Source organism: Haemaphysalis longicornis, unplaced genomic scaffold (genome assembly GCF_048455015.1).
Source record: "Haemaphysalis longicornis isolate Haplotype H1 unplaced genomic scaffold, Haemaphysalis longicornis Haplotype H1 scaffold_6, whole genome shotgun sequence".
NCBI classification, from domain to species: Eukaryota; Metazoa; Arthropoda; class Arachnida; order Ixodida; family Ixodidae; genus Haemaphysalis; species Haemaphysalis longicornis.
Genome location: NW_027526407.1, coordinates 189,244,238 through 189,267,332, shown reverse-complemented (window position 1 = coordinate 189,267,332; position 23,095 = coordinate 189,244,238). Strand labels below are relative to the sequence as shown.

Here is a 23,095-nt window from a genome sequence, read left to right as displayed (position 1 = left end):
TTAGGCCAGCTCTGCCGCGGCCAAAGACACGAAGGCCATACCGGCACATTCCTCGGCCTGGCGATGCATTTCAGTTGCTTCCACAATGTCCCGTGTGCGCTGATCGGGGTCAAAAACACAACCGGGCACTCTTCAAACAGAGGCAAACACTTGCAATCAGGGCCATAACTGACCGAGTTCCCATGTGTGCATTTTGAGACTCGATTCGGCATGTTCGCGAAGGCGTTGATTAAAGCACTGACGTGTGCTCCCGTTGTAACCCCCACAGCACGACAATGGCAGCTCTTATACGGTACCCTCAGTGCAGTCCCCGTACTGATTTTAGTGATGAACACCGAATAGTGTTCTGTTTCGTGACCCCGATCAGCGCGCACCAGAGATTGTGGAAGCAGCTGAAAAGCATCGCGAGAGCGACTATTGCGTCAGCATCACCTTTTTGTTATTGACCGCAAAATAGCTGGCATAGGCGATGAGGAACAAATGTGGGTCTGTAGTCTGCGCAGCTTGTTTTTTTTTGTCAGTGCTGTTACCCATATGTGTGTCGCTATGAAAATAAAATTTTATTTGGAAGTTGCGTATCTCGCAGTCCTTTACGTCCTTCTCATAAATATTTTGGTTCTTACTGTCTTATCGTTTAAAACCGCCCCTTACAAAAAATGGACTTAACCGAAGGGATTGAATGTCGTGTAGACAGGCCTAATAAGTAAATACTATAATCACGGCATCAGAAATATCTGTTGGAAGCAGAAAAACCAGAAAACAAAAAAGTAAACAATCCCGGGCAAACCAAAGAACTTGTTTTAAACGCAGTAGTATGAAACAGTCACGAATGAAAGATCATGCCAAGTTTGCAAAGTTCTAGAAATAACAGGGGAATATTGGTGCCACCCGTACTCATAAATGTAATAGTCTGAAAAATCATTATACGTTACACGGTGCTTAAGGGGTGGGGAAAACATTTAGGTTTCGTACAGATAGAATTGTACAGTCGTAACGGCAACGGGTAAAAATCCAGCGACGGGGATAAGAGTGAAAATAATTTGTCAACGTAGCCTCTTGGGCAAGTTGGTTTTCAGAATTCTCGAATAGATAGCGCAACATACCAGGACGACGAGGAAGGCAAGACCAATATAAACACAGTCGTATTTCTGAGAAATAGCGGTGTTTGTGCATACCGTGTAATTCTCTATACCAACCCCGTAACAAGTTCTCTTTTTCTTTAACTCTGGTTTTCATATTTTGAATTATTTATATTTGCCCCCAGTTTTACGTGTTATTCATCATGCTTGAACACGTAATGTCCTCCAGCTCCCGTCATGCTTCACTGCGCCCTCGCATGCACAATGACAAAGCAGCCGTGATACAGGTTACAGGTGTTGGACTCGTAATCTGTAAGACTCGGCTTGGAATCCCAGCCACAAATTTCCTATTTTTGTTGCTTTTTTTCACTTTTGTTCTGTTCGGGCTATCGGTCAATTTTACGGCCATATTTTTGCCACGCTTATGCCGGACGCCGCTTTTATGCGTGATGGGGCATTTATTACTTTCTCGTTCATATACTCCCGAAAGTGAAGAGAACAGGTACCAGCAGCAGCCTCTGCCATGAAGCTTTACCACGTGAAAAGTGCGCACTCGACAGATGCAGCGTAAGCGAAGGCAATGAAAGCGTTGCCCAGATGTGGTTTCCTGTTCTGTGCTGAAGTTTCCCGGAAAAAGCCGACAACACGTGCCAAGGGAGAGCAATGGCTGAACTGAAGAGCTGCTTATATGTTAATGGGGGAAGTCATCCTTGGGAAAGAAAACAAGCTTCAAAGGCCGTTATTTTAGTTTTTTGCTTTAGTGGAGCACGGCGGGTGCATCCCAAGGACACTTCGAATCGTTCGAGCCGCCTCAGTGGCGTCCCCATAGCCCACTGAACCGTCAATGCATTGTTCTCTTGAGAAGTGAATGCAAAACGGCTGTAAGTCCTGGGAACCCATTGCTGTCAAACACCCAAAATTGTTCGAAAGAAATGTCTCGTCTTTGCCAAAACATCAGGGAAGACCACCGTGAGGTTGTCGTTACAGTTGTCTATGCACGTGCTTCGGCACCAACGAGAACTTGTTGCTTCTAGTCGCGCTACTCGTAACGGTGTCTATAAAATCGTCTTATTTTTGTTCCTCTTCGTTGATGCAGTACGCTTACGGGCGTGCGCCTCATCGGTTTAATTATTACATCTACCTCAGGGGTTAGCATAGGGATTGTACATTTTTTTCGTCGCTCCCACGTATGCCGCCCAGAATATTCTGACATTTTTTCGCTGTTGAGGGTATTTTTAAAGTATCCTAACCGGACGCACCAAGATGGCAGATTATGTTGTTTTCAATGGTTCCCTGATACAGAACCATTGAAAACAACATAACAAAGAGTCCCGATACACATGAGTCCTGAAAGTGTCCAGATACATAAGAATGAGTCATGATACAGAAAGAGTCCTGATACACCACTGAAGCGCTTTAAGGACATCATCCAGGTTAAAAATATCAATTTATCAAATCGGATAAGTCTACACGCCTTGCGCCTTCAAAGAGTGGATTGGATTGTGAATGTAGTTTGTTCTGACATTTGACCCGCCGCGGATGCTCGGTGGCTAAGGCGTTGCTCTGCTGACCACAAGGTCGCGGGTTCGGTTCCCGGCCGCAGCGGCTGCTTTTCTGATGGAGGCGAAAAGCAAAAACGCCCGTGTGTACGAGATTTCGGCACACGTTAAAGATCCCCAGAAGGTCAAAAATTAAACCGGAGCCCTCCACTACGGCGCGCCTCATCGTCTGCGTTGCGTCGGCTCGTTAAACCCTTACAATCAATGAATCAATCAATTGTTTCAACGTTTCCATTCTTCCTGTGCGAAAAAATATCCTGAAATAGGAGTACGTGTGAACGAGCAGCAAAGCTTTCTAGAACACGGCATACAAGCAACATTGAATTTAGGTACACATTTGCCGCGGTTAAACCCCGAAACCACGTTTCTTTAGAGATCGGTTTTTTTGCACTAAGAGAAAATGAAAGCGCTCTAAAATGCAAGCACGAACAAACACAGACGCTGCTCTTCGCAGTCACGGATGTAGGCCCGAACGCGCTATGAACACGGATGCAGCCAGAGCATCCTTATATAATTTTCTGATAGGTCATGCATTTGCTTTTTCCCCTTATTCCCTTCTCCGCCCTTCTCACCTTTGAACGGATCAGGGATTACACGCTTTCATTCCGCGCAACCGCACTGGCTACTCGCCTGAATTTGGCAGAACTACTTTCGATTAACGCTACGAGGATCAAGGCATTTTCTTGGTGACTGGATATCAGCTTCGCTTCATAATTCCTAGGGCCACCAAGTGCTTGCGCGCTCGGCTGGCAAAAGCGTTATGGCTTCCCTTGGCGATACTATTAAAGGGATACTGAAGTGAATTTGTCAAGCTCCCGTTTTTGCTTGCACTGCGTAGACTGGCTCAAATTAGCACACTTTTCATCGTTTATCCGGTTGACAAATCGGAAAATATTTTACTAAGCAGGAAAGAAGAAAAACTACCATGCGCGGTTTGCGGCGGCCGCACCAACTAAGGCTGTGACGTTGGGAGGAGGGGCACCGTGATTGGACGATGCCCAAGGTTAGCAATCAAACATGTTTTGTTTTCCGTTCTGTAAAACACAACCAATGCCGTTGTTTGATGGGCATTCTCAATATCTCAGTAATCATCGTACCGCACTTCTGCCATGTCGTCGGATGTAAAATGCATAATATAAGCCTCCCAGGACGGCTTGGAATCGTAGCAATCACTAGCCGAGGCCTACGCAGTGTATGAACGCCCTCCGCGTCCCCGCAGACGCTCAAATGCCATGCGCTTTTCCCCTATACTTGGAGCTTGCCTCACTCATGCCTGTATCGTAAAAAGCGTGTTCGCACAAGGCCAAGGGTTTGTTGATGCTGGCCTGTGCCCACTGCCCGCAAGCAGTCGGTGCTTATGGCAACAGCACGCCAACGAGAACTCACTCACGCGCCAATGCCAGCCTGCGCGCCTTCTGTGAACTAGTTCGTGGAGCGTTGCGGCCCAAAAAAAGGTGAACTCTGTATAGAAAACATCGGCGGAAAACAAAAAAGTTACCTTTTAAGAAAAAAGCACGTACCCGCGGGAATTCGGACTTGTGACTTGAAAACACTTGCGCTGACATACCTAGCGCTCCAAACCACTGGGATACGGGCCAGCACATCCGACCTTGGAAATGTAAGGTATATAATGTATAACCAGTTTACGCTTTAATTTAGTTTTAGCAGCTTCGGTGACTATTTGTTGTGTTTGCGCTCGTGCAGTAAGCATCTCCCAAGTTTCCACAATATCTCACGTCTACCGATTGCATTTCTTAGACGGAAAAGCGTTCACAGATGCGTAGTCGTGCTGCCGGCCGCTGTGCTTGTTCGTCCAGCGCAAAAAAGTGCTTCCCGCACAATAGTTTTACGCTGTACGTTAAAAATATCAGTTGATTTTATTTCCTTAGTACCTATTTGACTTCGCTGACTCTTCTCCCGCCTTCAAGAGCCCTTTTATTTTCCTACTGGCGTACCAGTCAGCGAAGCGTCGCATGTGCGCTTGTGCAGCGCTTATGTGAAGCGACCTTGACTTCGAGCTAGATAAAGTGATTGAATTGATTGATTGTGGTGTTTAACGCACCGACGCAACGCAGGCGATGAGGCGTGCCGTAGTGGAGGGCTCCGGATTAATTTTGACCACCTGGGGATCTTTATCGTGCGCCGAAATCTCGTACACACGGGCGTTTTTGCTTTTCGCCTCCATCAGAAAAGCGGCCGCCGCGGCAGGGAATCGAACCCGCCACCTCGTGCTCAGCAGCGCAACGCCTTAGCCACTGAGCCACCGCGGCGGGTAGCTAGATAAAGTGTTTAAACTAACCAAGTAAGGAAAGGCACATTCTTCCATTCACAAACGTGTCCTGGCTTCGTTTCAACTAAGCGAACGAATTGCGACGACCCGTCGGCGGCCGGCGGACGAAACGCTTTGCCGACTGACTCTGTCTGAAGGCCGGAGAGCCGTGCAGCAGTGTAGCCAATTGCGTGCTCGGCTCCTCCCGACGTCACACGAAAACATCACAGAAAATGGGTGAGCGTAAAGAGAGGAGGACAGCATTTTCGAAATAATTTTTCTACTAAATAAAATCGCGTATACCCGCACACAGTGGTCGAAACATGGCCTAGGGACTCCGCACTACAATTTGCGCTGTAATCCCGCCAAGTTTACATATCACTTCAGTGTCCTTTTAAAGTGACACTGGAGTGATTTGGAAACATTGCGGGCTTACTAGCGAAAATTGTAGTCCTTAGTACCTAGGGCATGTTTCGTCCACTCTGGGTGCGTTTACGCTAATTTGTTTAGTAGACAAATCAATTCGAAAATACTGTCCTCCTCTCTGCATCTTCGCCAATTTTCTACGGCATTTTCGTGTGACATTAGGAAAAAATTACTTGGGTTGACTGCGCTACTGCATGGCTCGCGAACCTTCTGAGAGAGTCAGTCGGCCCAGCGTTTCGGCCGTCGACGGATCGTCGCAATTTGTTCGCTCATTTGAAACTAAGCCACGACACGTTTTTGAAGGGAAGATTGTGCTTTTCTTTAGATTGTTAATTTGTACACTCTATCAAGCTCCAAGTCCAGGTCGCTCCACACAAGCGCTGCACAAGCGCACATGCGATTTGTAGCTGACTAGAACGCTAGTAGGAAAATCTAAGGCCAATTGAAGGCGGGAAAAGAATCAGCGAAGTTAATATAGGCACTAAGGAAATAAAATCAACTGATTATTTTACCGTACAGCATAAAACTAGGGTGCACCGTGCACTTTTTTTGCGCTGGGTGAACACGCACAGCGGTCACGAGCACGACCCCACATCTCCGAACGCTTTTACGCCTGGAAATGTAATTCCTAGACGTGAGGTATTGTGGAAATTTAGGGGACGCTTACTGCACGATCGCTATACAACAAATAGTCATGTAACCTGCTTGGACTGCCCAAGGTAAACAAAATTGTAAACTGGTTATACATTATATGCCTTATATTTCTGACTCACCACAGTTGCCTCGTGGTCCAGTGGTTTAGAGCGCTAGATATGTTGTTTTACAAGTCGCATGCTCGAATCCCCGAGGGTGCATGCTTTCTTTTTTGTAAGTTGATTTCTTCATTGTAGGCCGATGATTTATATGCTGAATTCACCATTGTTGGGCCGTAACTTTCTTTGTTTCACGAGCGAGTTCACAGAACGCATGTAGGCTGACACTGGTGCGCTAGCGAGCTCTCCTTGGCGTGCTGTTGCCATACGTACCGACTGCTTGCGGGAAGTGGGCACAGGCCAGAATCAGCAGACCCTTGGCGTGGTGCGAACACGCATGGTACGATACAGGCATTAGCGAGGCAAGCTCCAAAGATGGCAGAAAAGTGCCTGGCATTTGAGCGTCTGCAGTGACGCAGAGGGCATTTATTTCCTGCATAGGCCTCGGCTAGTGATTGCTACGATACCAAGCCATCCTGGTAGGCTTATCTGAGACATTTTACAGCCGACAACATCACAGAAGCATGTTATGGCGATTATCGAGAAAAATGTCCATCCAACCATAACGCCGTATGCCAATCAAGTTGCTTCAAAGATCCGAAACCGAAACTTGTTTGAATGCCAATCCTCGATATCGTCCGATCACGTAGCACCTTTACCTGACGTCGCTGAGGTTAGTTGGTGCAGCCGCTGCAAACCGCGTATGGTAGATGTTATTCTTTCAGGCTTCATAAAATAAATACCACCTTATCGCTTGATAAATGATGAAAAGCGTGTTCATTTGAGCCATTCTACGCAGTGAAAGCGAACACGGGAGCTTGACAAATTTATTTCACTGCCCCTTTAAGGACATCTTTCTTTGAAATTGCAAATGCGTCTCATTTATGGCAATGCAGTATACGTCTAACCACCCCAGACTTCATTCCGGTGTCATCGATTTACTCGACGCCGCTCCGGGGCTCTTCACCACCACTGTTGACACCTCTTTCACAACTATTTAGTCGGCAGCTAAAGGCGGTATGCGGTTATCAGATGATTCCGAAAAATAAACAGAAGCACGGATGGGCGTAAAAAATGCATTGACGATTACTACACTCCCTAATATAAAATTTGGGCGCAGCACCTCAGGAAGTGTTCGCGTGATCAGCGAACGTACGGCGGCGTGCGCTACTCTGCTGCGACCCCGCACTGCGATGCTGTCGCCAGCCAGCTTGTTGCAATTCGTGTTTGAACCTCCCGCGCAAATGTCACTTCGTTTAGATAAGCCAGGCACAAGGGCGCAGCGAGCATGCTCTTGCATATCGTATTCGAACCTCCCGCGCAAACGTCACGTGGTTTGGATTCGCGGAGAATGGAACAGCGTCTGGGGAAAGTGTCAGGGGAGGGCGCTCCTTGGGGGCGACACAAAAAACGTGTGAAGGAAAGGCAGTGATAGAGATGACGCCGTAGCAGCACGTGTCGTACTTCACTCCACCCATCGCTAGACGCTCCCCCCCGTTTTCTTTTATTCGTCGCTGCTGCGTTGGCTCACTCGGTTACGCGGTCATAAACAGCCCCCGCTCCATCGAAGCCCAGGTAACAGCTTCCAAAGGACTGCCCCTTAAAACGACCGAAACCCGCCGTTGCTGTTTCCACTCAAATTACTTCGCCAAGTAGCTGCGAATCCCTCCCGGTTAAAGAGAAACTTCCCCAGTTTCAACGTCCCATTTAGTCCAAACTTCTTTTACAGATTCCTTCCAAGCGACATTTTCGCCGATGTCTTTCACGCTTAAGTATGCGCCATCACCGTTTGCCGGTTTATGCATGCACGGTTTGCGGGTAGAAAAGGGGGGAGGCGGTGTGAACGCACAGCTAGGCTTTATGCCACTACCGATGGAATGCCGGTTGTGCTGGTATTCGGAATTATATGGCTGAATGAGGTTAGTCATCTCTCCTCCTGAATCGAGTGGCTCGAGTGTTGGTTGATGTGTTACACAGACATCTTACACGCACAGTAAGTTTAATACGAGACAGAAGAAAAACGAACAGCCACATGTTTGTACGCGAGAATAGAGCTCAAGGGCTTCCAGGTTTTAACTCGTTATGAGGCGGATACATGCCGTTCGTATGAAGTAAGAAGAGCAAGAATCTAAGCATGGACCCGAACACAACCGCGATTGGGTGCAAAAACCACGGAAAGCTGCTGGCACCGCCGTTACCCCCTTAAGTTGAGCTTGTAGAGTAGCGGTGAATCCCTCCCGCATTAACAGCAAATTTCCAAACTTAGAACGCCGGCGTGAGTCATAGGTGTGTCAGCCAGCCAGCCAAACCGCTTCCACTCAATCGCAAGCCATAGACACGGTAAATTATTTTAATTGTTGGTAGTGAGTGTGGCTAGTCAGTGAGCGGAAGCTGTTTGTCCGGTTGGGAGAAATCAACTTTGTGCTCACGGTCATGATAATGAAACACTATTTAGACCGGACGGGAGCGGTCTGTCCTAATTTTCGCCACACGAGTAACTCTCAATAATTAAGTCTGACGCTGGCTAGTCAGTGAGCGGAAGCGGTGAAATCAAATATGACTGCTCTCATGGCCGCCAGGACGCAACACTATTTAGATGGAACAGGAGCAGTATGTCCTGAATATTATCCAGCCAGCCAAACCACTCCCGCTCACCAACCAGCCAGAATCACTATGAATAATTAACCATGACTTTGGAAAGTCTGCGAGCGGAAGCGGTTTGGCCGGTTTGCTGATCCAACTAGAACTGCTCAAATGGACACTGTGACACAATAGTATTTGGATCATTGCCGTCATTGCCACCTACCCATCCAGTCATCTATTTCATCAAAAACAACATATGTATCAAAGAAAATAGTATTTTTATTCGTGACATTTCCTTGCGTGGACAAGATAGACGGACGGACGGGTGGGAATGTTTGCTCTGCCGAACCACGAGGACACTTCTTTGGACAGGTCATCTTTGAGAATTTCCAAATCAGACGGACTAATCAGCGAGGCAGCAGGGTTCAACGCAACCTGCATGTCTGAAAAAAAGGTTATGTTTTTTCAAAGATGAGATGTTCAATGCGCTAAGCACGAAAAAGGCTGACATAAAGACTTAGCGAGTGCATTACGAATATTTCATGTTAAACTGTAACTATTGCAAAATCTCAAATATCTGTGTTTAAGGAGGAGATATTGATCTTGTTGGCCACCACGTTGCTGCAAACACTTTCGGGTGTAGAAATTCTTCATTGTGTAGCAAGTCTCATCGGCTAACACATACTAGTGTCAAACAAGTGCTGGCGCATCGAAGAAAAGTTGTTTGTCGTGTCCGCCTTTGAACATGTACCATCATAGACGGCGTGTCAAAGCAGGATGAAAGAAAAAAAAATTCATTTTGTAGTCTTAATGCGGCGTTGGGCTCAGTAAAAATATACCTGCGAATTATCATTGAATCTGAATTTCTGCAATATTTTTGGAACCGTTTCGATCATTCCAACGTGTACATTTTAAACTCTACAAAATTGGTGCTCCTTACCTCAATTGAAAAGGAACATAGTTAAGGACACGAAAGCTACGCCGGCTGCGTGTAGTTTTGGATTAAGCACATTAGTTCTCCATCAAAAAATATTCAATTTTTTTTATTTTGTAATAATATTTTTCTAGCAATACGTTGGTTCGAAATATCGTCCCGGCCCACAAGATATAACGCTAAGTTTTTATTCTACATGCAAATACTTTTCTCAGAAGGAACGCTTGCAGTCTGAGTCAAGTCCGCCTGCCCAGAATATTACGTTCATGCTATCAATGAGAGATTTGAACTTGTGAAATCATCTGTCACGCCACACAGAGGACAACTATGAAGCACAGCTAAAGCACGAATGGGTCAGTGGTACATACCAAGCCCAACTATGGGACCTTACATTTGTTCTTCCTATAGAAGATGAAAATAGGCCATGAAGCGACGCGAATTATGTGAAATGATCCTGAAGATAGGCTGTGCCACCAGCTCTCGCACCAAAAAATATCTTTAAGAGCCCCAAAATTAGTATCAGAGACGATTTTTATTGCATTAGTGTCAATCGCACTCACTGACCCAATAAACAGAAAGGATGACCGAAATTGATCATTTGAATAAGAAGGATACCTCATATCTATAGCTTATGAAAGACAATTCAGGACATAAAATACTGGGTGTATTGTGGTTCTTTCAGATAACTCAAAATGTCGCAATTTCAGGGAAACGGTCTACAAACCCAGTATGTTTATACGCGTCAACTCAACTGTAATTACAATGCCAGAGTTGACGGCGACATTCTTGCCAGTTGAAATTCAAGTTTACTTCGCACGCTGAGTCCCTCAGCTGTTTGTACGCGTGAAAAAGGTACCTTTTAGCAGGTCGTCTCGGGAAGGAGTGGCAAACTCGTCGCCATATCTCCAATTATTCATACTGGCTTCTAGAGAGTGCGGCGGCCGCGTTGACCTCACCCAAGCAGGGTGTATTTTCCACTCTAGCATTGGCGCTGCAGTTTTTCTACATGCGCGGTGGCGCTTCACGACAACCCCTGAGTTCTTTTTTTTTTTACCGAAGCCACTGCGTGAGCCAGGAACTTTGCGGTCGCCGCAAGGCACACGCTCACGAGCGTTTGCCATTTTCTTGGTAGTGTTTCCTGCAACAGCGAACTTACCGACTAGAATTGGCAACAGCGTTCAAAAAGACTCCACGCCGGACATCACCCTCACCCATAGAGTACATAACGTCCGCTGGAGCTGTACTGACTCATCATTGGGTAGTGATCACTTCATTATTCAAACAGACATCTCCCTGACCCATTCCATCAAACCGCGAACCAGACATACCCAGATAACAAATTGGGATGATTTCCGCCACGCCCACGCTAACTACTCCCAACCAGAAATTCAGACTGACACTTTCCAGGACCGGGTCGGCCAGATAGTTACCGATGCCCACCTCAATAACCACCAATTAAACCCTGAAATCCCGTCCGACATGGTGGACTCCCGGCTACTTCACCTGTGGGAGGCCTTCAACGGCATACAGCACCGATGGCGAAAAAACAAACGTAATCGTAAGCTCCGCCGAAAAATGGCAGAATTGAGACTACAAATTGAATCCCATGCTGCTCATTTGGCACAGAATCAGTGGGGTCAACTGTGTGACCAGATGAAAGGCCACTTGAGCATGAAACGCACATGGTCTATTCTTAGACATCTTTTAGACCCTGAAAGATCAAAGACCTTCCAAATTAATAGGCTCACTGCTATTGCTCACAATTTCCCGGGCACGAACCAACAGCTCATCCATGCGGCCAAGTCTTTGTACATACCCAAGGGGGAGAAACTGGATCTACCTCTCTACCAAGGAACGGCCAACGCTGAACTTGACGCTGATATCACGGAGGCGGAAGTAAGAGCTGCTCTACTCCACATCCGCCCAGGGTCAGCCCCGGGACCAGGCGGAATTACTAACAAAATGTTACGTAACTTGGACGATCCTTCAATCTCGACTCTAACCAAGTTTTTTAATCATTTTTGGACATCAGTTACCCTACCCCAGTCGTGGAAGCACCCAAAAATCTCTCTCATCCCCAAACCAGGAAAACCTCTCAGCATGGATCACCTCAGGCCGATATCACTTACGTCGTGCATGGGTAAAGTTCTTGAGCACATAATCCATGCACGGCTAACGAAACATCTCACCTCCATCAATGCCTTCCCTCATTCAATGATTGGCTTTCGCTCTGGATTATCAACTCAAGATATTCACCTTCAATTATTTCACGAAGTCATCACTCCAGCATCTAAAGTGGACAGGGCTGCCATCCTTGCATTGAACCTCACGAAGGCCTTTGACCGGGTTTCCCATGCGGCTATTATGCAGGGACTCACTGCTGTATCCCCGGGAGAACGCATCTACAACTATGTGCGAAGCTTCCTCACGTCATGCACAGCGGTTATTCAGGTTGGAAAAATAATCTCGGACCCCATCAATATTCCCTATATTGGCACACCTAAGGGCGCCGTTCTCTCCCCTCTATTCTTTATTCTTGCAATTCTCAACATCCCCCAGAGACTTGAGAAACTTCCTCGCCCTAAATTCAGCCTTTACGCGGACGACATCACTCTCCGGATGTCTGGAGGCAGCGATGCACAGATAGAGGAAACTTTACAAATTGGAGCACAAATTTTCATCGAGGAAGCGCGCAGCAGGACTTGACGTCTCCCCTACTAAATCTGAACTCCTCCTTTTACCGGCAAAAAGCAGCTCTAAGTCCGTCCCGGATATACAAATTACAAATGGTGACATCACGGTCCCGGTGGTAAACAGCATACGTATACTCGGTCTTCTAATCCAGCGTAACCGGGCTAACACTCAGTACATTTCACAACTCTCTTCGCACGTGAATCAAACAATCGGCCTCATTAGACGCATAACCGCCCGGAACAGAGGGCTTAAGGAGGAAGACAGAGTGCGACTGGTGCAGGCTTTTCTCGTAAGCCGCATCACATACTCACTGCCTTTCCTTCAGGTCACTCCCACTGAAATGAAGAAAATTAATTGTCTCATCAGAAAAGCCTACAAGGCTGCATTACAGGTCCCCTTGTACACTTCCACTGCCCGACTTGAGAGCTTGGGAATTCACAACCTTGCGGAGGAGCTGGTGGAGGCCCATCGCATAGGTCAGCTGCAACGGCTATCAGGTACCTCTACTGGACGGCCCATTCTCGGAAAACTCGGCTTACGAGCTCCGCTAATCACCGACAGCAAGCTTCAAATCCCCCCGAATATCCATTCTAATATACTGGTTCGCCCACTCCCGCGCAATATGCACCCAACTTACCACAGGAGGCGGCGGGAGCAAAGGGTGCGCGCGCTCAATAAGCGACTCCCCGTCCGACCGGACATTCTTTGTGTGGACGCGGCTGACTACCGCCACTATGATGCGTATGCGGTAGCAATCATTGACCGGCCTAATGCCCCGCCAGTTGACTCAATTTCTGTCCGCACCATCAATCCTGCAACGGCGGAGGAGGCGGCAATAGCGCTTGCCTTAACGCACCGGCCGACTCCAACAATTGTGATCTCCGATTTAAAACAGCCATTCAAAATTTCGCCAAGGGGCTCGTATCCCCACAGGCACTCAAAATTCTCTCTCAAAATCCCCCCTCCACCCCAGTAGAACTGATCTGGACCCCTGCTCACGCCGGGCTAGGAGGTAATGAGGCGGCCCATTCTGCTGCTCGAGGGTTCACTTTCCGAGCCGGCCCCAGCCTCGTCCCCTCGCACGGTGCCAGATCAGCTAGAGATAGCCTACTCAGCTATCACGACATAGCGACACATTTCCGCCTCGCCCGCCATGTATATCCCCCTCCTCACGTCAGTCTCGACAACGTGAAAGAACGCACGTGGCGCCTTCTGCAGACAGGCACCCTCCCCTGTCGCGCGCTGCTCCATCGCATTCACCCGTCCTTATTTCCCTCCCCGAACTGCCCATCATGCGGCATTCCCGCCACCTTATCCCACACCATGTGGGCTTGTCCCAATGATCCTTTTCCCTCCATCACCTGCGACGAGCACTGGGAGAGGGCGCTGGGCAGCTCTGATCCGCAGGTTCAAGCCTCCCTGACGAATCGGGCTGCCATTTTCGCCGCCTGGCTAAAGCCAGCGGCCACCACGTCCTCGTAACAGAGCTGGGCTAAACAAAGTTTACCTCCTCCTCCACCTCCTTACGTCCAGTAACAACCGCTCCGTTTTTACACATAGAAACACGACTCGACTTTGGTGCTCTGAATTATAGTGCCGGCGAACTTACGGCACCATTAATAAATTTTCCCCGTAGCACATTCTCTTTAGTACGTTGCGTGGCATACAGACAAGGTCGACGGTACTAAAAACAAAACCTCTGAACGCAAGTATGTGCAGCTGAAAAAACGTTTCGCGCGCTCATTCCCCATTAAGAAATACTTATGTATGACCCTGACTCAAGCGACAACTTGAGCGCCAAAATATAGTTTACCGTAGAAAGGACACGCAACTGGACTTACCAACGACCTCTTTAAAATTTACGTGGTTAGTTTGGACGTAAAGCAGTTCGCAGGTGTCTGCAATCAATCCAGCATCCCTCACAATATCTTCCAGGTAAGACAACCTCTCCTTATCGCTCTCCAGGTCTTGGCTTCCGGGAATATATTCTTCAAAAATCTGTGTATGAGGAACGAACGGAACATAAGAACTCCATATATCAATGATGTTCAAGCACCCTTCAAATAAAATTATCTACCAAAATGTTCTGCAAGTATATCTGACGGAAGTTGCGGTTTACACAAGAATACACTTCGCCGGGTACCTAATGCTTCATTGAAGAATCTCCCACACTGTGGAGCAAACATTCATTCCTCGCGCGCCGCGCCGCGAAATGTAAGAGATTTTTCTAGTGATCAGAAATGACTCCAGGAAAGTAAACTAAGGCATCTGCGAATGACGTGGCGTCTTGTTTCCGGCCGCTTGCCATCACCGCTAGTCCCGATACGATGTATATAGCCGAACGAAAAAAACTCAACCACAATTTTGATTTTTTTAACAATCCTACATTGAACATCTCAGCACGTATTATGCTCGAAACGTTATTCTGAAGCCCTCGCCACTGCTTCCGTTTTCGTTCAACTATAATACTTTTGATATCGACCGGAGGTTGTGATTTGAAACAGAGCAGTTTTTTGTTCTTTCTTCATACAAACGGGTATTTTTATTGAGAAAGCACTGCTGGCACAGCAAACTGTACTTCGGCTTTGTATGTGTGAAGCCTTGTCTGATTCACCAAAAATAATAATATACGGCCATTTGGCTGCGCACACCAGCGAGTACTGTGCGAAATCAACGAACATTCCAGCTTGTAAAGCATAGTTCAATACACCGCTGCGGCTAATGAGAGAGACAAAACTTCTTGATTGAGCATTTGAACGTGGGGTGGTCTCTAATTTAAGGTGCCGACTTGTCTTTGCTATCCCTCTGGACCAGCAGAAGTTGCTGTGGGAGTAAGACACTGGACAGCAATATCTACCACTGCTGAGCGAATGGTGTAGGCGAAAGGGGTGACGTATTTGGGTTGTTATCACACTCCAACATGAAGTTTCCCTGAGAGCCTGGTTGATTTCGGGGACGTGGTACTCTTTGAGTATACGAAGTCTCGCAACCTCCAGATTACACCCGGGGTTTTTGGGGGTATCGGCACAAATGTTTTGCCGTCTACCCTCCGGGTATGCGATCGAAGAGGGTGATTACATAATTAATTGCCGGGCGCATGCCCCAGAATGAAAGCCGGTGGCAGCGGCTGTAGCAGCGTCCAGGGCAGCACAGCATGGTGCTTTTCGAAAAGCGTTGTCCAATACACGAGGGCGGACACATCTCTCCTTGTGGGTATGGATCAATTTCTTTGATAAGGAGCAGCAACTGTCGTAGTGTCCCGTCGCTTAGGTTTAACATTGTTGAGGTCTTAGGACTGAAACCAATATTTCCACATTGTCGCTTATTGTCGATCAAGGAGCACACTTTCGAGCGTGTACCGATTAACGAACTTAGACCTTATGGTACCGGGGTCCTGGCCCCCCGCCGTGATTCCAAAGCGCAGGTTGCCATGTTGTAACCTAGCAACCTAGCTCGCGCCACCATCCACACCTTTTTCGTCATCCGCATGGTTTCGTGGATGGCCACCACGAGAGATATTCTAGAGCTTGGGCTGTGTTGTTGCCACAAGAGTAGCTTGTGGCTTTTCAGCAGCGACAGCTCCCCCAAGCCCAAACAAGGACTCCAGTACCACAACCTCAAGGCGTGACGCTGGGCGTACATCAAGCTCAGGGTATCAGTTGACGACTGTATAGCTAAACAGTCACGTTATGCCTAACGTATGGCCATCACGTATACGATTCCCCAACCTCCCTGCAAGCATCCGACATTGCGCAAGTAGTGTAAACTCGAAAATTCTTCAGAATGCACAAATGAGGCTTTATGAAAGAGGGTTCAACCTGTTTGCCAATTCTTTCGCTAAAACGGTGACACGGTGTCGTCGTAACTGAGCCGTCTGAATTGCAACGCTAATTGTCAAGCCCACAGAAATTTTTCTGTAACCTAATTTGAACCCTGAGAACTGTGCTGCTGTTTTCTACTATTTTAATCAGTGCAGGATAACTGTATCTTCTGTATAAAAATGTCCTAGGTTAATATAGTTCAGAAGCAGGTAAACCAATTTGGTTCGCAAATCTACGGTCCATTTCGTTGACCTCCTTTGTGGGAACGCTCTTACCACGAACCAAAAAGATGAAATTTGATCTTGTTCTTTCTTGCCCGCGTGGGATATGCTATTACAACTCTAAAAAGAAATACTCGGAAAGCTCGCATGACATAGCAAACAGTCGATCGTCACGTGAATAATTGATGCGCCTTTGAGAATGTTTCACATGAGGCGACACTTGAGATTTCCCAGAAACATCGCACTTGCATAATGCTCTGCCAATACGATCACACTTTTTCATAGACTACCAAGCCACCCCCGGCTTTAGGTTTGAACTCTCGGTCTCCTCCAAGCTAAACGTTAATGCAACATAAAAAGGCTCTATCATTCATCCGGCAGTTTTCAACACAGCTTTGCTGTGGCTTCCCCACCTTCGTACCACAGTTGCCGTGCCACAATCGGTACTGTACCCTCATTGGTACCACAATAGGCCGCAACAGAATTGCAGCATGGTACCGCAATTGCAGCATGGTGTAAAGGCGGAAAACCTTGGCTTCTGCAAAGCCGGCGAGATTGGAGACTGAGAAGGAAGTCCTCCAAGAAACCACTAACAACAGCGGCACGTGCCTCCAAGCGCGTGATTTCCTTGGTGCGGCAAAAAAAAATCAAACCTGCTAGGCTTACCCAACCCCATGAACGGCCGACGTCCACAACGCAACCCGGAGCCCGAAGTCGCACTACAGTGCACTCTACACGCGGTAAAGACACCACCCATGAATTAGGCCTAACAATCCTGCTGGACTGCGTACGCATGCATACCATCCACATACTGCAAGGCATACTCATTAAGGTTACACATCTCATCCGCCCTACCTCCAACCGTAGTCACCGGCTACAAGAAGCTGACTTAGCCTGCCTTGTGCAAGCACTACTATCACGCTGCTTCATTTAAAACCAACTTATCTACTGGTAAATATTTTTCAAACATCTGGGACTAGGCATTCTTACTGCACAAACACACAGACCATTGTTGCGGCTGCCAACGACTTATCCAACACAACTATTCCTCATGCCGGCATACCATAGGGGTAGGGCGAATTCCCAGAACGGCAATGCGCAAACCAAATTGAAGGACAAACGGCCAGCCTTTGGTTGGAATCGTCTCACGAGCCCTCGTTGTTATTACCAAAAACCCTGAATTCCCGCTGAAGCACCGACAATGTATTTTCTTTCCTTCCGCGCAAGCCTTTGCATTCCTCTCCACCCCAAGAACATTCGCCCTAAATTTGTGCTCTCTGTAAGGCCTCAAACGCTAACAAATCCGTGCCACTTTCCGCCGCAAGTAGCACAAGCCATCATTATTTTAAAAACCGGTTTTAGTACCCCACCAACTAATGGCCTCTGCCAGAGATGTCCAACTACATCTGTCACGAATTTTTTTACTGTACTCTTGGTCGCACAATTCTCGTATTTTATCCCTTTATGGGGTGTTCTGTCTCTACCCCAATCTATATGCAGCATTTTGATCGCAATTTTATCAAACGCGCGGATTAAATGTTCGTCATATTTTACATTACATAACTTGACCAAACATACAACCTACACTTACCGCTGACTGAAATATTTTCAAGCCAAGCTTGTTCTTCCATTTCCGCCGCAGTTTTCCATCCAAAGTAAGATACATTGCATTGTTTTCAAGGCTCATTGGCATGCCGTGTGCTTTCTTTCCAAATATTTACCCAGAACGACCACAAGTTTACAATTTCGTTGTCATCCCCGGAAGGTCGGATCGATTGAATACCACACTTTGAGTGTCACGGGTAGCTTATTGCTAGTAATTTCAGAATAGAGTCGATTCTAGATCATTTGACGTCACTTAAATGGAATTTTACGTTAATTGGAAGTGATGTTCTGGTCCTGGCAGATTTGCATGAAATTCAATAGAAGATATCGTTCCATAATTCGACGATAAAACCCATTATGCCAGTTAATTGGAAGTTCTTCCGAATAAAAAGCATTGAGGTGACAGTCTCTGTTGTAAAATTTTCAAAATATTAAGCGCCAAAACACCACTTTGCTCTGCATTATGTGGGTGCCATCGCAACTAAGGCAGCCTACAGTCGATAAATTGGCCGTTCAGTTAAGACTGGCGCCAGCGTCCGCATGCTTCTATTTTCAGGTTTCCAACCTTCTTTTTTGCGCACAGCGCCGTGTGAGCAGTTTCCGAGGTGAGTGCTTCAGGCTTAGATTTTATCCATAAGTCTCAACTAGCAGGGCAACGTGTGCCGTTCGCGCGAACTGGCGACGACAGTCAAGATTTTATCGAAAATCAAGAACGAGGTGTGTTGCGGTTTAATAACGATGCTGTGTTTGATTGTATGTGCAAAGCCCTTAGGGGCTTGGGCTCTCGGAGTCCCCTGTCGTCGTCATCGTGTCATGTAGTCACGGTTCTAAAACTCCCGGACACTCGTTTTCGAACGCCTCGCGCTAGAAGGTTCCATTTCCATGGTCAAAAGCGGGTAGTAAAACTACACACCGGGACACTCATTTTCAAACACCTCGCCTAAGAAGACTTCGTGCTTCAAATGCACGAGCCTTTTACAGAAAAGGTGTATACCTCTACCCCGAACGGTTTCATCTCCGTGGGCAAAAACGCCAAGGTGCCAAGAATACACTTATACAAAGCATGCTTCGCGACTCCGCAGGCTTCACGTTGGTGGAGATACCCCGGCTTATTTGTTGTTTTTTTTTTACAAATTCGGTTAATTGGAAGTTTTTTGCGGTGCCCGTAGCTTTTGTATTAACTTGAGTAGACTGCACTTACGAATTGTAGCCAGGCCCAAAAACACTTTTAGTGATTATCTTACGATCACCATTCCCCAAATTCCCAACCACCGCCATGCTAACCACGCATCCCGCTGCCGCGGAGGCAAACCAGAATTGCCCGCCCCGTAATCCCCCACACCTGTCCCCTTCACCATTGGGAGCAACTCCCTAAAGTCGCGTCAACATTACCACTGCGACCGCGCCGTGAATCCTTAAAGGAGCCATGAAGAGAAAATACAACTTTGTTTAATTTGAAAGAACTAAGATTCAGTATCTCACTCACCTCCATTACAGCCACAAAAGATTTTGTTAACGGAAAAAAAAGTAAGAAGTATTTAATACTTTCAAATTTTCCGCCACAGTGACGTGTTATGTGCAAGAACCGTTTCGTACGTACGGGCCAACAATCAAACCATTTTCAGTGCGTTTACTGCAGGTTAGCATTCAAGTGATGCAGTCAAATGGAACTTGAGGCGAAAATATAGACGATATAGACGTCCAGTCACGTGTCGTCGCGACAGCTCAGTTCGACGGCTGCCAAGCACACAAACAATGTTCCTTGACGTCATAGAAAAGTTTCGGGAAATTGGCTAGGGGTTCGCGACTGCTTCGCGCGTTTTCTTTCATATCTCCGTTATTTGTTCGAAGATTGCGTCGATATTGGTATTATGGCTATCGGGACTAAGCAGTCTTTCTAAAAAACCCAACTTGTATTTTCTCTTCATTGCTCCTTTAACTTTCGATTATAAAACTACTCTTTCTATCTCTAACTTTCAGCTCACCTATAACCTGGTAAAGACATACCGCGGAAATCAGGCGGCATAAGGAACTGAACATGCACACATCTTCGGCGTCCCTGCCACTGCTTCGCGCCCTTGTCAGCAAGGCAACTATGTTGTTTCAATGACTAAATGCTAACGTCTTACTCGCTATTCTTTCCAAAAGCGTACTGTCCCGTCTACCGACGACCGACTGACCAAACAATCTAGTTATTTTCCTGCGCCTGGAGGCCAATATCCTTTCAAAAGGAACCCCTGTCCTTTCTATTCTACCTTCTACATTCCCGTTTCTATGCACCCTCTGACGCATCGTTTGGGAGACTTTGAAAGTCACCCCCTTCCCTTCCGTTATTTATCCCACCCACGTGCAGTGGTATGGTGTGCTAACCAGGTCGGACCGAAACCATGATCTTCGCCTGGTCAGTCAGCTTGTCTGGCGGCCACAAGCCAGACACTCCTGTACGTACCCCGAAGCCGTTCCACGACCCTAGGGACAACCAATAACTATATTCTAGTATATGTTTCAACAGTACGGTATTGATTTGGTATTAACAGCATTGGCTCCTCCGGCTCTTATTCATTCCATATTGTTCATTGACATAAACTATGAGCGCTTCATAAGGTTGCAGCCCATGCACATTGGTTATCACCAATTTTCGCCTATAATAAACTCGCTGGAGAAACGTACGTTTGAGAAGGCCTTCCAGCGGTCCATTTTCGCCAGTTTCCTCCAAACCATCTTTGTAGGCGACCATGCCGGGAAAACCAGAAGACACTCGCCGGAAGGACTGAGTAGCTGCGAGACGTTCTTCAAGGCCTTCCTTTGATCGCTGACCCAGTTGAGGCAGAAGAAAGAGTAGACTCGGTCGAATGTGCCGTACTTTAGGACAAAGTCGCCAACATCTTCACTGATGTTCAGAAAGTCGAACTCGATGCTGGCATGTCCGCTGTTCTGCCGGGCGAAGGACAACATGTCTTCGGAGCCGTCAACGGCGACGATTCTCCGGCAAGGCAGGCAACGCGGCAAGAGGAAATCGCGCGTGAAGTCACCGGTGCCGCATCCCAAATCTAAGAACTGTAGTTGGCTTGTATCTCTTGGCATAAACGCCATTTGAAAGAGATCCAGGGCCTGAAGGTTCAAGGTACGCTGCCATTTGTTGCTTTCAGCGTAGAGGGGCGAATCATATCTGAGATCCTTCACCGCACCGCTGCTGCTCATTCTCCACTCGTTGATCTTTACCCGCCTGGAAAGTGGGACTGAAACATGCATAAATGGATTATGTAACACAACACACCAAAACACTACCCCAAATAACTAGTCATTTTTAGGCTGAAAGGTTTTTGTCACACAATTTCGGAGTACCGTTGTGTTGCTAGTGACGCTTTCACTAATGTACTAAAGCAAAGGATAGACATGGTGCACAAAAGGGCTCCGAGGTTTGTGACAGGTACTTTTTTAGAATCAGGAATTCCAAATTACTTAAGTACTCGGTTGGAGACCCCTTTTTGCGCTCCGAAAAGTAAAAAAAAACTAATTTCTTGGTAACATATATCATGATAAGAGAGTAATACATAAACAACAAAAAGTAAAGACACCTAATTTAATTTCAGTACATCCAGATCACTGTGATGATATTAAGGAGTAGATGTGTCGATGAAATGTATTCAAATACTTTTTCTCCAAATTCACGACTGTACAGCGCTGGAAATTCCAATTTTCTCACATTCTGATTTCATTCCAGCCATTTAGGTAGCATTTGAGTCGATAAAAACACCCCCCCCCCCCTATTTATCATATTGTATTCCCTGTACTTTGCTTATTGGCGCCTATTTAGGTGTATTATAACTGCTTTTGGTATACTCCTCCATGTTGTACGTTTATCACGTTGCTGTTTTGTAAGGCCTTAGACTTCTCGTGTGAGCTGTTATGTGTGATTTTCGCATTTTATAACTTGCTATTTTTATTTTTTTCTAGTCCAACCCTCTGCAACATACCCAAAAGGGCAATGCAGGTACAAGTATTATACAAAGAAATTTGGTTGTCCCACTTTACACAATATTCATCTATATGCTTTAACAGGTTTTTGTGACAGAGGCAATAAAAAGGCCAAGTTCTTACTTTCCATTTAAGTGGCAAATATATTCCTATTATTTTGAGCTGTTGCTAGCGTAAGGTATACCATATTTAAAGGTTCAATCTCGACTTCACTCAACCAACGTTAATTTATCTTCGTCACCTCCGCTAGCAATTTCTTATTAAATCGATTAGGATAAAAGGTTTCTCAGGCGTAGACCACCAAAACTAAATTCAGCGCAACATCTGGTTACAATAAAATATGAATCATATTTCAACGAGTTTTGATTTGTACAAACAAGTGTAGCATTATTTTGTACGACATTATGCAAATTTTACTGCCCTGTAGAAGGTTTTGATTGCGTGGAAAAAGTTTACTACGCTTCTAAACATTTACTTATAAATATTTTCGCATAATACACACTAACTAAATCACAGATGGCGAGATGGGTCATGCGGCGGAGTTTAAGACCGTGTTCACAAGATTTCGCTCACAGATTTAGCCAGGCCACCTCTAACAGTTCACGTTGCTTTTCGTTTCTATATACTTTGGTCTGAGTCAAGAGTATGAAAGTATGTTCTCCGAGAAGATAGTCTTTCGTTCGCAATTTATTCCCCGACATCCTATCTCACTACCGTCATACGCGCCGAAAGTATCTCCTGCCCCGCCATTTCGTCCCCGTCAAAGACTCACAAATCTGGCCCTGACATTCTCTCCCACATCTCCCCCTAGCGCTTCCAGCATAACTGCCAACACTGTCAAGTTCCTTCCACCACTGGCCTTTTCCTCTTCCTGTGCCCTCAACACCCTGCTCCTGTCTCTTCCTCCCTAACCCCCAGCATTGGGATTGCGCGTTGATCAGCTCGGACTTGCAGGAGCGGTGCAGCCTGATCCAGCGGGCCACACGAGCCGCGGCAGCGCGCGGCCTTTTGGAATGAGGAGACCACCACGTTTTGTTTCTGTTTCTGTTTTTGCTGAATAAACGCTTTGTTTCCTCCTCCTCTCCTAGAGTACCATACCCCTTATGTGCTTATTTTACAGATACTGGGTAACATGAGCTTCCCTGAAGGTTCTTGCTCTTGTCATCTGCAATGT

At 46.7% G+C, this 23,095-nt stretch overlaps 1 protein-coding gene across 1 annotated transcript; it reads right to left on the bottom strand.

Moving 5' to 3' along the window:
- Positions 1 to 21,155, bottom strand: LOC144143407 (juvenile hormone acid O-methyltransferase-like). Its single transcript, XM_077675166.1, has 2 exons — positions 20,614 to 21,155; positions 1 to 99 (listed from the first exon to the last, which is right to left on the bottom strand). The coding sequence occupies exons 1-2, from the start codon at positions 21,142 to 21,144 to the stop codon at positions 1 to 3; spliced, it is 630 nt and encodes a 209-aa protein (XP_077531292.1). The 5' UTR covers positions 21,145 to 21,155.
- Between the last annotated feature and the right edge of the window lie 1,940 nt (positions 21,156 to 23,095).

Coding starts and splice junctions, on each gene's coding strand:
- LOC144143407 (XM_077675166.1), bottom strand. CDS start 21,144: ATGAGCAGCAGCGGTGCGGTGAAGGATCTCAGATATGATTCGCCCCTC. Junction 100..20,613: donor GCTGGAAGGCCTTCTCAAAC/GTACGTTTCTCC, acceptor GACCCCGATCAG/CGCACACGGGACATTGTGGA.